The 15,000-nt window shown below is 55.6% G+C and overlaps 4 protein-coding genes across 4 annotated transcripts in view; 1 reads left to right on the top strand and 3 right to left on the bottom strand.

Moving 5' to 3' along the window:
• Positions 1-2,875: 2,875 nt before the first annotated feature.
• On the bottom strand, positions 2,876-4,543 carry GUITHDRAFT_49045 (hypothetical protein; the record flags this gene model as incomplete). The annotated part of the gene is made up of 1 exon (XM_005827289.1): positions 2,876-4,543. A coding segment is annotated over one exon (1,668 nt), but the record flags the coding sequence as incomplete, so codon positions are not given.
• Positions 4,544-5,613: 1,070 nt separating this feature from the next.
• On the bottom strand, positions 5,614-6,116 carry GUITHDRAFT_113606 (hypothetical protein; the record flags this gene model as incomplete). The annotated part of the gene is made up of 3 exons (XM_005827290.1): positions 5,614-5,758; positions 5,809-6,020; positions 6,069-6,116. 3 exons carry the CDS (start codon positions 6,114-6,116, stop codon positions 5,614-5,616), a joined length of 405 nt encoding a protein of 134 aa, XP_005827347.1.
• An 840-nt stretch (positions 6,117-6,956) lies between these two features.
• GUITHDRAFT_142862 (hypothetical protein) lies at positions 6,957-13,851 on the bottom strand (the record flags this gene model as incomplete). The annotated part of the gene is made up of 25 exons (XM_005827291.1): positions 6,957-8,042; positions 8,107-8,154; positions 8,180-8,248; positions 8,487-8,631; positions 8,852-8,910; positions 9,117-9,161; positions 9,284-9,318; positions 9,497-9,757; positions 10,165-10,252; positions 10,308-10,388; positions 10,651-10,690; positions 10,795-10,878; positions 10,929-11,002; positions 11,046-11,129; positions 11,277-11,350; positions 11,460-11,613; positions 11,669-11,716; positions 11,773-11,847; positions 11,910-12,033; positions 12,085-12,143; positions 12,198-12,233; positions 12,393-12,499; positions 12,550-12,691; positions 12,742-12,802; positions 13,742-13,851. The coding sequence occupies 25 exons, from the start codon at positions 13,849-13,851 to the stop codon at positions 6,957-6,959; spliced, it is 3,189 nt and encodes a 1,062-aa protein (XP_005827348.1).
• A 489-nt stretch (positions 13,852-14,340) lies between these two features.
• The window catches only part of GUITHDRAFT_142863 (hypothetical protein), a gene marked incomplete at both ends in the record, with an annotated part of 1,569 nt that continues 909 nt past the window's right edge, over positions 14,341-15,000 (top strand). The window contains 5 exons of the mRNA XM_005827292.1: positions 14,341-14,466; positions 14,512-14,573; positions 14,623-14,656; positions 14,758-14,819; positions 14,867-14,991. Of these exons, the coding sequence (XP_005827349.1) occupies positions 14,341-14,466; positions 14,512-14,573; positions 14,623-14,656; positions 14,758-14,819; positions 14,867-14,991 (409 nt within the window). The remainder of the gene's footprint in view (positions 14,467-14,511; positions 14,574-14,622; positions 14,657-14,757; positions 14,820-14,866; positions 14,992-15,000) is intronic.

The raw sequence follows: 15,000 nt of genomic DNA on the forward strand, positions 1-15,000 counted from the left end.
GGAGGAGGAGGAGGAGGAGGAGGAGGAGGAGGCAAACAGTGCGAGTGGAACGACCTTCTCATCTTCTCTGAACCTGAAGAGAGAGTTTGGATCCTCGAAGACCTGCAGGCAAAAGATGAGATGAAGGGGAGGAGGAGGAAGCGAGGGAAGGATCAGCGAAGGTGACGCACAGTGAAGTTTGTTCGTGAAGATTCAGACAAGGAAGAGGGGAGGAGAATGGGACAGGAAGGAGATAGAGGAACAGCAAGGAGAAGCATGAAGCAGCAGCAGCAATAGAAGCAGGAGGGGGAGAAGGAGGACGAGCTGGAGGACGGGGAGGATCAGCGGCAGCAGCAGCGGCAGGAGAAGGAGGAGGAGGAGGAGGAGGAGGAGGAGCAGCAGCAGCAGCAGCAGCAGCAGCAAGTAGCTGCAGGTGAAAAGGAAAACGAGGAGGAGCAGCAAGTAGTAGCAGCAAGTAGCTGCAGGAGGAGGAGGAGCAGCAGCAGCAGCAGCAGCAGCAAGTAGCTCACGTTCACGTTGGGTTTGCTCTTGTTGATCTGCCTGAAAACTTCCGTCTCGAGCAGCCGCTGACCGAGCAGAAACGCCGCAGACCTGCCTCATGCAACTGTTACGATCCGTTACGATACCCTGCTCTCCTGGCACGTTTCATGGATTCAGGAGGAGGACGAGCAGGACGAGCAGGACGAGCAGGACGAGCAGGACGAGCAGCAGCAGAAGCAGCAGCAGCAGCAGGAGGAGGAGAAGCAGCAGCAGCAGCAGCAGGAGAAGCAGCAGCAGCAGCAGGAGAAGCAGAAGCAGCAGCAGGAGAAGCAGCAGCAGCAGAAGCAGAAGCAGAAGCAGCAGCAGCAGCAGGAGAAGCAGCAGCAGCAGCAGCAGGAGAAGCAGCAGCAGCAGAAGGAGAAGGAGAAGGGGCAACAGCAGCAACAGCAGCAGCAGCAGCAGCAGCAGGAGGAGGAATGGGTAATCCATCACGCAACTGAGGGGAGGGATTGACCTGGCCAGGAGCATCAGGCGGTCAGTTGGAGCTTCCTCGTGGCTGATCCTCTCCTTGTCCATGAACGCCTTGAGGGCGTGCTGAGTCAGCCACTTCATGGCGTCCACTCCGAGGAAACATCTGCATGGCAGTCAGGGACGTCGAGAGTGAGGAGAGGAGCTGCGAGCACAGGAAGAGTAGGCAGGTTGGGGATCACCTGTGATAGACCTTGAGCATGGTCTTACGGTCCTTGATCTCGACGCCGTAGCGCAGCCCCATGGTGACCTTCTCGACGCTGAACATGAGGGAGTAGGAAGGAATCTGCTTGTTGGTCGGCTCCACGTCGATCTTGATACACAGCGGAGCATGTCGGTCACTGTGATGTTTGTGTCCTCCCTCCCCTGGAACGCTAATCGCTGGCTTGTGGGAAGGAGAAGGAGCCACCAACGGACCATCTCTCCTGCTCGCTACCTCCGCCTTCCTCCCCTCCTCTTCATCCTCCGCCAAGCGGCTCTTGACGGGAGCTCGTCCTCTCGCCTTGTCATCGGGTGACTGTTGAGACTCGAAGACTTCCAGCGATTCGCTCGCCGCGCTCGACGACCCATCGAGGTCCTCCAGGTTCTCAGCATCGGAACTGCTCTCCTCCCCTTCCCCTCCTTCTCCGTCTGAATCCTCCTCGCTGCCACTGCTCTCTCCGTTGCTTGCCTGCTTGAAGCTGTCCGTCTCCGGGTTCGAACCACTCTCCGTCTTCTCTTGCTGCCCGTGCAGCTCATGCCCCCCCATGTGCTTGTCTTGAGCACAGTCGAGCTCGGTCAGGTCGACTAGATCATCTCCATCCTCGTCCTCGTCACTCTGCTCGCTCAGCTCATCGTCGCTGCTCTCCTCTGAGTTCTCCCCTGCGGCACAGCATGAGTTTCGTTCAGGTCTCAGGTATGCACCGGGAGACGGAAGAAGGGAGGTGGGGAGAGGGGGGAGAGAGAGGAAGAAAGGAAGAGAGATTGGGCGCGAGGAAGGAGAGGCGAAGGAGGGAGGAAGGAGGGGCGAAGAAAGGAGGAGGAGGAGGAGGAGGAGGAGGGTTGACCATGCTCGGCGCTCATCACCTGGCAAGTTCTCGCTCTTCACAGTCATCCCATCCATCATGAACATCCCCGGGCTACCATCCTGCCTCCTCAACTCCCCTCCCTCCGACGAGAAGGTCGACAGGTACCCCTTCCCATCCTCCGGCAGCACCCCCCTCTTCATCCTCACGATCTTCACCCCTCTCTCCTCCCCCTGAGCGTCCGACATGTCCTGCACCATGAGCGTGATTTCGCTCCCCACCGGCCCTCTGATAGTCTGCAGCACATCCTTGAACCCTATCTGGTCCACTGCGAGGCCGTCCACCTCCAGCACGACCTGCCCTATCCGAAGCTCCCCCGACAGGTGCGCCGGCCCCCCTTCCACCAGGTCCACGATCGTGATCATCCCCCCGAGCCGCTGCACCAGCACTCCGATCCCTGCCGTTGTCACTGCCCGTTCCCAGCTCGTTGCTCCCTGCCCTGCTGCTCGGGCGCTGCTGGGATCCTGCAGGTTGCTACCTCCAGCCCGCTCGTCGTCAGTACCTTGATGCCCACCGGCGCCATCGTCTCCGACCTCAGCCGTCAGCTCGGGGCTGTCCCCGAGGTCGCCATGGCAGCTGAGCACCTGCCCGGTCTGAGCAGCAGGGGAGGGCAGCGTGCTGGCGTCGGAGTCGAGGGAGGAGCTGCTGGAGCCGAGCTCCTGCTTGTGCAGCGTATCCTCGCTCATGGCCTTGAGCTCCTCGATCGCGTAGTTCCAGTCGATCACGGCAGGCGCCGTCAGGGCCTCGTTAGGATGTGCCTTGAGGTACTCCTCCCGCTCCCTCCGCAGCCTCGCCGCCTCCACCGGGTCGTTGAAGCGAAAGATGTGGCTCGTCCCCACCATCACCCTGTTGCCCTGCCGCAGCAGGGTCGCCTCGTCTATCCTCCGCCCGTTCACGAACGTGAGAGCTCCCTCGATCGGCTCGATGGTCACCTGCCCGCCCTCGCTCTGGATCCTGCAGTGATGGGGGGCGATGGTCTGGCTGACCAGGGGGATGCTATTGTTGTCGCCCTCCACATCCTCCACCTCGGACCCAACGATGGTCAGGCCCGGGCTGAGGAAGTAGACGAGGCACTCTGTCATGAGAGGGTCTTCGTTGAGATTCACCAGCTGTGGGCACATCTGATCATCGATGTACAGGCCGTTGCCAGAGAAGGACAGGCCTCCCATGGAGCTGCGAGACAGCTGCTTCGACCTCCTCTCCTCATTCCAGTGCTGGTTCATCTGCTCTATCATCTTCTGACTCTCCTGCAGCTGCTGGCGAAGTCTCTGCACCTCCAGGTCTGCCTCCGACACGGGGCTCGGCACCTGCTGCCCGGCCACCTGCCGCCGCAGGCGCTCGATCTCAGCTCGCAGCTCTCGGATGATTCTGTCGTTGGTGTCCTCGTTGACGATCGCGTTTGTCTTGATCCTCTTCGCCCTGCTGGCATACTGCAGCGTCGACAAGGTCTCTTCGTAGTTGATGTCTGCTGGGCTGATCGCCGCGAGCATGATGGTCTTGGCGTTTCCTCCCAGGGACTCCTTGAGCAGCCACGTGAGCTGCGAGTCTCGGTAGGGGATGTGTATCTTCTCCTTCAGATTGGATTGAGACTGCTTGTAGAGGGCGAAGATGCAGTTGGCAAGAGCTGACAGTGACTTGTTGATCGCGATCCCCTCCTTGAACCTCGCTTGCTCGACGCCTGACAGCTGCCGGCTCGACTGCCTCTCGCTGCCTGCCAAGTCCACCAGGTTGATATGGCTCACTTTCTTGGTCTCCCTTGCGAAGCCTGTTTGCAGCTGCTCCAGCGAAGTCTGACAGAACTTGATGGAGAAGATGGTGTGAGCCCTCGAAGAAGCATCGTTCATGTTCGTCGATGCCACACTTCGCGCCCGATATCCGAAGGCCAGTTGTCGTTCAATCTCAGCATAGCTGTTTGCTGTCATGGCCGTCAAGCCCTCAATGTAAGGGCCATGCTTCGGGTGTTCGCGGACACGAAGGTCAGAGTTTGATCGCCCGCTGAGCGAGGGGTTCAACAAGTCGAAGATCTTCTCCTTGTAAATCTCAGTCATCGACGTCACAACCTCGAAAGCGACGTTCTCGTCTTTCTGCGATTCCATGTACTTGAACAGATCTTGCACTACCCGCGGAACTATTCCCTTTTCATCCTCTTCACCTATCATGCTGTACGACTTCCCTGAACCTGTTTGCCCATAAGCAAAGAGACAAACATTGTAACCAGACACGGCATTGTCCAAGGCAAATTTTCCGAGCTCGTTGTAGACTGTCGCTTGAGATGCATAGTTGTCGCAAGAGCGATCATGAGACCAGTAGCAATGATCAAAGCTAAAGAATCGCTTCCCATCTTCGTTGGCTCCTCTATCCCTTTCGTTGTTTAGAACCACTCTGTTCCCCTCCATCTCCACGCAGCATCTGCAGCCTCTAGCAGCCTCTCGAGCATTGAATGGCCTCACCCTGATCGCTACTCGAATGCTCTCACCATCATCTCTCCTCGATATTCCACCACTCCCACCACTTCCTCCTCCTCCTCCTCCTCCCTCTCCTGTTCCTCCTCCTCTTCCCGATCGCTCAGCCATGTTTGAACGCCCACCCTACCCTTTAGAGCAACCCAACCACCCCCTTAAACGACAGCTAATTCACGTAGTAATATGGGGTAGGGGGTGGTCGCATAGGGCGGTCACAATGCTTTGTTGCCAACGGTTTGAGCGGGGATGAGGTCAAATCGGGCCCGGGGCCCGGGCTCACTGACACTGAGTCGGATCAGCGGCGCGCACAGCGGCACAGATCGGACTCCCGCTAGAGGAGGCATGAAACTGAGCTACGAACAAGTGGACTACCGTAGTACTGTCCTCGTACTGATCTTTGACTTAACTTTAAGTAAAACCGTAGTAGTAGTGATGATCATCATCGCGGCGGCATCTCAGTGGCACTTCAAGGCTTGGCGGCGGCTCGGAGCCTCGGCAGGCCGCCCGGAGGCAGGCCCGGAGGCAGGCCCGGAGGCAGGCCTGAGGCGAGCAGCGCAGGGGTGGACCCCGGGCCCACGGCCAGCGCGGCGCGCATGTCCTGCCGTCCTCATCCCTCGCATCCTCGTCTGCCCCAGCCTCCTTCAGCTCCTGTATCTCTTCAACCTCAACATGCAAGCTACATGCAGCGCCGTCCTCCCGTCCTTGGTTTGCGCGTTCAAATCGCATCCTGCAGAGTGCAGCACACGCGGCAGAGGATCACAATTGCCTGCCCTCGCAGGACTGCCAGGACGGTCGGAGGATTTTTCCCTCCCTTACCTGCTCTATCGACATGCCCAGCATCCGTCAGATTTTCTGCAACATCTCTTGCCTCCCCCTTGGCCTTCATCGTCTGCTTTGCAAGGCTGCAACACTGCCAGTCGCCCTCTACCTCCTCGATCCAGAACCTCAGCTTGTTCTTCGCCATCTTCATCATCGCCATCGCTTCCTTGTTGTTGCTCTCGTCATTGTACCACCCGCCTGACTTCCTCCTACCTTGTGGTATTCGAAGCTCGCCTCACCCTGGCGAGTCTCAGTCGCCCCTAGTTCTCCATCACAGCCACGTAGGGCTGCTTCCTCTTCCCCACCAAGTCCTCGATCGTGGACGTTGTGACGTTGACGTTGAACTTCAGCTTCACCAGTCTCACCGCCGGCCCTCCACCTCCCTGATCTGGAGCTGCCTGACGACTTCCAGGTAGAACAGGGGGGAGGACAGTATCTCCTCCTCCCCGGGATACTGAGATAGGAACTCCAGGCTAGCTCCCCGGTCGATGGCCCCGCAGCTGATCTCGAAGACCATGGGCTGAAGTCCTTGACCAGCGTACTGGATAGCCGTCTTGATGTCGGTCGTTGTGCTCAGCAGCCCGTACTTCACTCCCCCCGACACTCCCTGCTCCTCCTCCTTCAAGAACCTCCCAGGCGTCCTCAGCCCGCTCATCTCTCGGAGAACCTTCCGGTTGCTCAGCAGCTGTCGGGATAGTATGACTAGCCTGCTCACCATGTGGCTGTTGATGACCGCAGCGGCGCTGTTGTACTTGTAGTACATGGGACTTGCCGAAAGGAGTATGAGTACCCACTCCTCTTCATGAACCTCCTCCTCCTCCTCCTCCTCCTCCTCCTCCTCCTCTTGCTCGTCTTGCTCCTCCTCCTCCTCCCTCTCTTCTTCCTGGTGCTCCTTCCTCCTCAACTGTGTAGAGCAGGAGGGCGAGCACTTCTTCCTCCTTGATCAGCTGTGCTTTGACAGCAAGTTCATCTTGCATCAGCTTCTCCGCATCTCAGATGATCCAGTGACCGCCCATTCCCTCGCCACTCTAATCTTTTTGGTTTCCATCTTCTCCCCTCCGCTACCTTCTCCTCCATGGCGCTGCCGACGCTGAGGGCGACAAGCAGCCGGTGCGCGAGGAAGTTGTGCCATTCACAACTTCCCATCCACATGGTCGCGTCTCTTGTAGAGCTTCCCCAACATCGACAGAGCCTCGTCAGGGAGGACTCGCTCCTCCAGTCCTCATGAACGTCCTCAGTTTCGCTAGGTTCCCCCTTGATGTTTGTTAGCCTTTCGTTGGCATCTTCCAGCTCTCTGTTCCTCGCTGACAGGGCCTTGACTTATGATACAATACAAGTCCGCCTTTTCCAATGAATATTTGAGCCTCTGAGGTAAGATGTTACATCAGACGAAGAATGCAGATTCTTCGTTTGATTTGACACCGAGGAACTTAGTTTGATTATCTTTTACATGTACTCGTTCAACATTGTCAACCCTTCACTCTAGAGCCACAAACACACAAACTTCATATCTCTTCCTCCTCCTCCTCCTCCTCGCCTTTTGTTGCTCGTTTCTTCCCTCCTCCTCCATCGTCGTCGTTGTTCTTTTGCTCCTTTTCTCCTCCTATGTCTCCGGGCTACTCGATCGCTGCAAGCTGATCTCTGCCCTCCTTCGCTGCATGTACTCTTTCAGCTCCTCGTCGACCTCCTCCTCCTCCTCCCCTTCGCTGCCCCCTCCAGCCTGTCCGCGAGAATCCTCGCCAGCAACAAAAGCAGGGAAGGAGAGTTCCCTCTGTGAAGAGATTGAATACTCCTCCCTCACTCTATCCCTTTGCCATATCGAAATATCCACTGCTTGCTGAGCGAGTGGAGCAGGAGCAGGAGCAGGAGCAGGAGCAGGAGCAGGAGCAGGAGCAGGAGCAGGAGCAGGAGCAGGAGCAGGAGCAGGAGCAACTTCGACAAGACGGTCTGCATGCTGCTGTCGGGGATCCGTGGCTACAGGGTCCCGAACTTCGTTGACGGCGGACGAGGTCTGATGGAGCTGCGGGGGAGGGCGAGGGTCGTGCAGCAGACGCCTCATCCTCCAGTCCTTGAACGCGACCTGACCCTTGAGCGTCCTCACCTGCTGCTCCAGCTCACTGTTGGATGACACGAAAAGGCCCAGCCGCTCCTCCAGCTCCTCTGCTCTGCCGGCCACCAGCTCGGCCGTCTCCTGCTCCACCTGCTGGCACTCCTGGGCGTGCTGCCTGACCATGGCGAGCTGCTGGAGTAGGTGGTGGACGCCTAGCTGGGCCCTGAGGCTCGCCTGAGCGATGTCGCGCGAGAGGAGTTCGCGCTCTGTGCTGAGGGACGTGACTTCCAGCTGCAGCGAGCTCGACAGTAGCTGGAGCCTCCTGCCCCACTCCGCCCTGCTGGACTCGAACCTCTCCCTCGTGCGCTCCATGACTGTCGCGTGCTTCTTGAGCGCCTCCTCGTGCTTCCTCTGCAGGTGCTCCCGGTCCGCCTGCAAGCGAGCTGCGAAGTCGCGCTCCTGCTCCATGGCGGACCTCTCGCTGGACTGCTGCTGTGCCCGGAGGTCCGCAGCTGCTCGCTCCTCCTCCTCCTTCCTCCTCTCCTCGCAGCTCTTCAAGTCCTCCAAGAGCTTCTGTGCCGCTCTCCCTGCGCGGCCTGCGTCCCTCAGCCTCATCCAGGCGAAGAAGCAGGTCAGCGTCTGCTTGCTCCATCAGCTCCTCCTCCTCCATCTCCTCCTCCTCCTCCACCACCACCACCACCACCTGCTCCTGCTCCTGCTCCTGCTCCTGCTCCTGCTCCTGCTCCTGCTCCTGCTCCGTCCAAGAGGAATCTCACCGTCAGGGTTCGCTGCTGCCGCCATGCGCTCTTGGCTTGCAAGTCGCCAACGGTGCGAGTGAATCGTGTCTGTGAGGGAGAAATTGGATGAGAGAGGAGAAAGGCAGATGGATGGAAAGATACAGGCGCAGAACAAGAATGACACGACAGGTGGATACTGCACAGGAGGATGTAGCCACACGATACTCTGAGCAATCATATCCTCATAATACCGCGTTATCACATCCCACATCACATCACATCACATCACATCACATCACATCACATCACATCACATCACATCACATCACATCCAATCACGTCTTACCCAGCCTTGCCAGCTGGTGTAGATCACAGCTTGTTTCCGCTTATTCTTGCCATGATAATGGAGAGTTGATATTCGATGTTTGCATTCTGACTGTAAAACGCAATCTCGACAACCCCGGAAGAATGCTCGCCTAGTCCGCTCTGACCTGTCAACAACCAAAGTCACCACGGATACGATAATGTGAGGAGGGAAAGAGGGAGAAGGAACTGAGTAGGAGGGGGTGCGAGAAGGGAGGAAGGAGGAGGGGCAGTGAGAAGGGAGAATGGAGCGAAGAGGAGGCAGGAGAAAAGAGGGAGGAGGAAGACGGAGGACGAGGATAGAGGAGGGAGGATGAGTATCATGTTGTGATGTATGGAGCAGCAGACCGTTTCATGTTTAGCAGGTTGCCAAGAGCGTTTGACATTCTCTCTGTCCAGTACGTCCTCTGAACATTTGAACTCCAAGTTCACAAAGGAGCAAGTCAAGAAGTTGAGACCTGAAGCTGGCAGCAGGACTCCCAAAGTTGATGGGATATAGAGGATAGTTGCTGAGGAAAGCGAATGAGGAGCAAACACTTGCCGTACGACATGCACGGGAAGCAATGGACAAACTGAATTGCAGAGTCTCATCATACAGCTCATCTCGTTTCACCTCTCCCACGTCCCCGTGTAGGACAGATCGCATCTCCGGAGGAATCTGCGAGAGCAGCAGGTGAGAAAACATCTCACAGTTCCCCTTTCTCAGCATTCATCTCCACGTGTCATGATACATCGAAGACATCGGACGTGTCACCCTCAACAGGTCAACCATGAACTCACCGTCTCTGATCGCTGCAGCCTCTTTTTCCCTCCTTCTGCAAGCAACTCGTCATGAGAGTCCTTCTCCTTCTCGTCTTCCCTCCCTCCCTCCCTCCCTTCACGCCTCCTCCTGCCTCCTACCTCCTGCCTCCTCCCTGTCCATATCCTCCTCCTCCTGCTTCCTTCTCCTCCTTCTCGTTGCTCCTCTTCCCCTCCCCAACGAATGTGAATCACCTGAGCCCTGCCGATGGTACAGGTCCTCCCACCGCAGAGCCCTTCCTCTGTGCGACGAAGAAGCCTTCGTCCTCCTGCCTCCACCGTCCTCGAACTCGAGCACCATGCTTTCATGACTCTTGTCATGCAGGAATTGCCTCTGCCCCTCCTCTCCTTCCCCATCCCCCTCCTCCTCGTTCTCTTCCCCGTTCTCCTCGCTCTCCTCCTGTTTCCTGTTGTTTCCCTTGTCTCTGCTGCTCGCTCTTCTCGCCAGGGACATCTCTGAAAAGGTTTAAGAGTCAATTCACCTGTGATACATCACAATCATCAACGAGACCGAACGCATCGAGCTCCAGGCTAGATACATGTGAGATAAGTAGTTTGCGGAGCATCGCCACCACATCTCTTGTCTCGTCTCCTCCACCTGTTGAGCGCGTTTGAGAGCAGGAGAGCTGCAGCAGCGAGAAGGTAGAAGAGAAAGGAGGGGAGAACAAGAGGTGGTGGGGAGAGGAGAGTAGAGGAGAGGAGAGGAGAGGAGAGGAGAGGAGAGGAGAGGAGAGGAGAGGAGAGGAGAGGAGAGGAGAGGAGAGGAGGGGGGAAAGGTTGGAGGAGAGAAGAAGGGAGGAGTTGAGTTGAGAGGAAGAGAAGGAAGGAGAGGGAGAACAGGGGAGGTCAAAAGGGGTTGTTACTTTTCTCGAGGAGCAAGAGGAGCTGGTGAATGCCCTCGACGAGTCTGTCGTGATTGATTTTGAATTTCCTTGCCGCTGCTGAGGAGATCTGTTGGATCAGGTCAGGTCAGGGAGGAGTAAGAGGAGGAAAGTTGTTCAAACACCTCCAGCGATCTTCTCAATATCTTTTCCTTTTCGTCGAAGGTCTTCCTGACCTCCTCCAACTTCGCGTTGAAGTTCTGTTGCTGCATCCAGACATCATTTGCATGAAGGCTGATGATGATGATGATGATGATGATGATGATGATGATGATGATGATGATGATGATGATAGTGGTGGTGGTGGTGGTGGTGATGATGATGATGATGGTGAACGATGATGGAGAATGCACATGACACTATATGGAATCACACGTAAAACTTAATCACATCACATCATGTCAAGTGCCGATTGATTTCGTGCGTATGAACATCACAACAAATAAGGGGAGTATTCAAAAAGCTCACCATTTGCGCCTGTGTGAGCTGGGCTTGTTCGATCTCTGATCTACAAATGAACAATGTTAGCAGCAAATTCCAGCATAAAAGTTCCATCGCCATCACTATCATCACCTCCACCATCATTCATCATCATCATTGCAAGTTCAATACCTTGCAACCTCCTGCAGTTTTGCAATCTCTCTCGACTTGGCGCTTTCAAGGAGGGACATCGCCTCATTGAATTTCGCTTGCTTGCTGTTCGCACCTCCATCACAGAATTCTTGACCATCAGAAGCGAATCTCACGTTCGGATCGCTTCTTGTACTCTTCCTAGATCTGACTTAGATGAGTTGCTCAGCTTTTCGATCTCCTCCTTGTGCTGTACTGTCTTCAACCACAATCCAATGGCTCTCTTTTCAAACCTTCAGTTTCAATGCTTTCATCTCTTCTTCCAATTGCATTCTTCGCTTGTCAGCCGTCTGAGTAAAATCCATCACCATCAACGTCTATGCCATATCATCATCACCATCCAACATCATTATCATTTACAAATCATTACAAATCATCGCCAACATTTGCATCATCACAAAATTCAACTACATCTCCATCACCACATCTCCATCATCGTCTCTCATCACTATAAGTAGCTCAACCTGCAAGTCGAAGGTCTCTCGGTCCTTGTTCACTTTGATCATCCTGTCCATATCATCCCTGCCATGCGCTCTCGCTGAACGAGCACACAAACATGCTCGTGACACCGATCATCATAGCGAGAAAAAGCATTTCACCAGCTTCAAGCTCCGCCCTCAGTCTTGTCGCCGTTGCCTCCGATTCACCTGTTGTCTCCCCCTTCACGTGCAGGAACACACTCTCGCTTACACACAAACCTAGCAGCTTGCGAAGCTCGTTGGAGTTCTGCTCGCAGCTTTGAAGCTTCCTCTTCAATGCCTCTCTCTCCTTCTCCCACTCCCTTCTCAGGTCGTCAGCCACCTGACAGGACAAAGTCAGACAAGACAAGAGGGTCAAGATCGCTCAGATCAGACACCTGACTGACTTGGTTCGCTTTCTGAAACTTGGTCTCTAAGGTCTCAACCTTTCAACATCTCAGTCTTCCCTCCACGTCGTCGACCAATCAACTGCTCCCCTCACCTCCCTCGCATGACTCGCCGCCATCCTCTGCATCTCAACAGACAGCACGGTCGACTCTCTCTGCAGCTTTCGCTCCTGCAAGCTGATCGTTCCCTGCCAGCGACTCTGAGATGACAGCCAGGAGCGTTCTTGCCAACCTTGAGCTCGGCAACCTTCTTTTCCGCCGCCTCACATCTCACTGTCATATCTTGCATTGCCTTGATGTGAGCATGCTGAATCTGCCTCTTTTCATCCTCTAACACTTTGATCTTCTTCTGACATCTGTGCAGGCTTCTTCTCAGTCGCCAACATCACAAGATATCTCGTGTGTACGTTGACAGCTTCTCAATCATGTCATGGACGGTGTTGGACACGTCGTTCCGAGATCGCAACTGTCAACGCAGACGTCACTTTCCCCTCGCACTTGTCAAACTTCCTTGTCAAACCTGCGAGGAGTAAGCTCGTTCAATCTCCAGCGCCTCCTGAGATATCGGATGTCATGTCAGCCCGCAGCGAGCACGAGCAAGAGTCGGTTCACGACCAGCTTCTTCGTCGTTGCCTCAAGGGCACGACGAAGAGAAGAGTTCTGCAACGATGTTGGATCAGACCTAGAGGCATGTGAAGTTGTACGAACATGAGACCTCTTCATGCAGGTTGTCCCGCTCCTTTCGCAGCACTGACAGGTTCCGCTCATAGTCTTGGACTGCGATCGAGAACTTCTTGCTCGAGTCGGAGGAGCCTTGCCTAACTGAAGGGCAACAAGCCGTCAACTCCTCGCACATCCTCGACTTTCAGTACATTCAGACGCGCTCATCGGCCTGTTGTTCGCCTGTCTGGAGACCGATCTTTCAACTGCGACGTCGCCAGCGGCCTTCTCGCTGCTCTGCTGAGCTTTGCTTCTGTTTTCCGCTAGAGATCGCAGCCCTCTGCTCCCAACAACCTGCCGGCATCTTCAGGTCCATCACAACATGACATGACGAGCGGAGATACCGAGACACTCTTATCGTCATCCATCCCGTCGGCATAAAGTTCGGCCTTCACCCAGTCCGGCCTGACAAGAATCCTTGTAAGCTCCAGTGCTTCAGTCGCAAGGGTCTCACAACCATTTCTTGTTGAGGAACGACATGCTCCAGCAGCTTTCAACCTTGCCCCTGTATCATGTTGGCTACCCTCTGCGCTCACCCAGAGTCAGTCAGTGCGGAGGACCAAGGGGACAGGACACTGGGTCACAGCTAACAAGCAGATAGAAGCAAGTGTGGTAGCCTAGCATGGATGGCTCGGTTCAAGTTGTGCTGGCACTGGCACTAGTGTTTGGATAGACAAGGCCATGTCTGTGCGTGCATGAGCTTGCTGCAGTGAAGTTTCCAAGGCAAGGCATGGCGCTTTGACATCGCAGGTCAACGGCAGCACAACGGCTCTGGTAACCGAAGTCTGAGAGAGGGGATCACCGCCGGGGCGGGGGCCCGGGGGCCGGACCGCGGGCCGCTGCGGCCCGGCGGGGGGGCGTCGGGGGGGCTGTGCACTTCAATGCCAACTTGCCTTGAATTGGATCAAATCACTGAATGAGTATCGAGGATGAGTAGAACTTTACTAAGAATGGTGACCGTCGGACTCGAGCGCGGCGGCGGGGGGCGCCCGCCGGGCCCGCGCTAAAAGGCACAGCGGCGCCCTGCCTTTCTCGCAAGTTTATCGACAGCGCCGTCACGGCCCCGCTGTTTTCTGTGATGGCTCGCTGCTAGCCTAGTAGAGGCCTGGGTGATGGAATGAACAAGTTCGCCCCAGAATAAGATACTAGCCTAGTAGGGGCAGCACAACCTGACCAGCTCCGCGTCATGCAGCCATTCTGAGGCTCTAACTTTGCAGTTGTCTATATATGATTCTGGGGCGGACTGTCAAGGTCTATTGTTATCCCAGCTAAGATTTATTGAGTAAAACCCAATTTTGATGCTGATGGCCGCACCTATGGTCAGTCGTGCCGATGCGGACAGACCTGGTGACCATGGCGGCCATGGCGATGATGGCTGCGATGTTGATGATGGCTGCGATGTTGATGATGGCTGCGATGTTGATGATGGCTGTGATGGCGATCACGGCGATCATGGCAGTTTTGGGGACCTTTTCATCTGCCTTCGATGACTGATCTGAACCGTGAAGAATTCATTTATCTGAACCAGTAGCAGTTGTCTTTTTTTGGTTCATAGCACGCTGGTTTATTCGCTGCTGTAGATGATGGTGTAGTCTACAGAATTCTTAGTAGTCTAGTAGAGCTCCTTTCAGTCCTCTTCCTCGCTTTCGCTGCCACGTTGACTCTGCTCTGCTGCTATCGCTCGAGAGATTTGAAGGAATGATTATTCCATGTCTTGGCTGAACCTCTTTCCTACAGACACAAGTGCGTACAGGGAGCATCGTCGAATGATGTCCTCGGACTTCAAGTTTGTTGGTATGCTTGCATTTGCGCTCACCCCGGGCTCCTGACGCGAGCTGCCAGTGATCCGCTTCGACAGCCCCAATCGAATCGGTAGTGTAGGAGAGGATAGTTCTTTGAACTAACCACCCCTCTTCCCTCCCCCTAGGGCGCTTTGGGGTCCCATGTACCATCCTGTTCGAGCAGGTTTCAGCTGGGAAAGGTTTCACATGGCGCTTGACGACGGTGTTCAGGGGCAGCAATGTGTTGTCCAGACCAAGAAAGACACCAAACTGAACCACTGGGGGAAGGTGTGAATGTTTCCAGGCGATCACTGCACCCTCACAGTCTGGCAGGTGAAGATCCTGGATGGAGATGCTCAGGGATCGGACGGGACTGGAGGAGGCAACAGCAAAATGTGACTCTTACCCGACTGCCGGTCCTGCCGCTAACGATCTTGTTCAAAGGCATCAAGCAGAGATCGTCGAGATATACGGGCCGGTAACCCTTCTATCCTTGCCTTCCCTCTCCTCCCTCTCGCCTGCTCTACCCCGAGACGCTTCTCTGAACCTCCCTGGTCGCTCTTGTGACGGGACTGCTAGGTTGGGAATTTTGAGGTCGAGCTTCTAGTGTATCAGAACTTCTTCGGCGTCCTCCCCTCACGGTAGATGTTTGTGTCCACAAGGTGGAGCTCGTGAGACCTGAAGGCAGGTACCCTGAGCCCTCGTCTTGGAAGTTGAGAAGCGAGGACGAAGAATCCTCCAGCGTCCCCCGTGAAGACTGCACCAACTTGTTCGTGTTCTCCATCGACAACGCCTCCACAAGGGACATCGATGGTGATCGCT

This window comes from Guillardia theta (assembly GCF_000315625.1).
Source record: "Guillardia theta CCMP2712 unplaced genomic scaffold GUITHscaffold_68, whole genome shotgun sequence".
Classification (NCBI taxonomy): Eukaryota; class Cryptophyceae; order Pyrenomonadales; family Geminigeraceae; genus Guillardia; species Guillardia theta.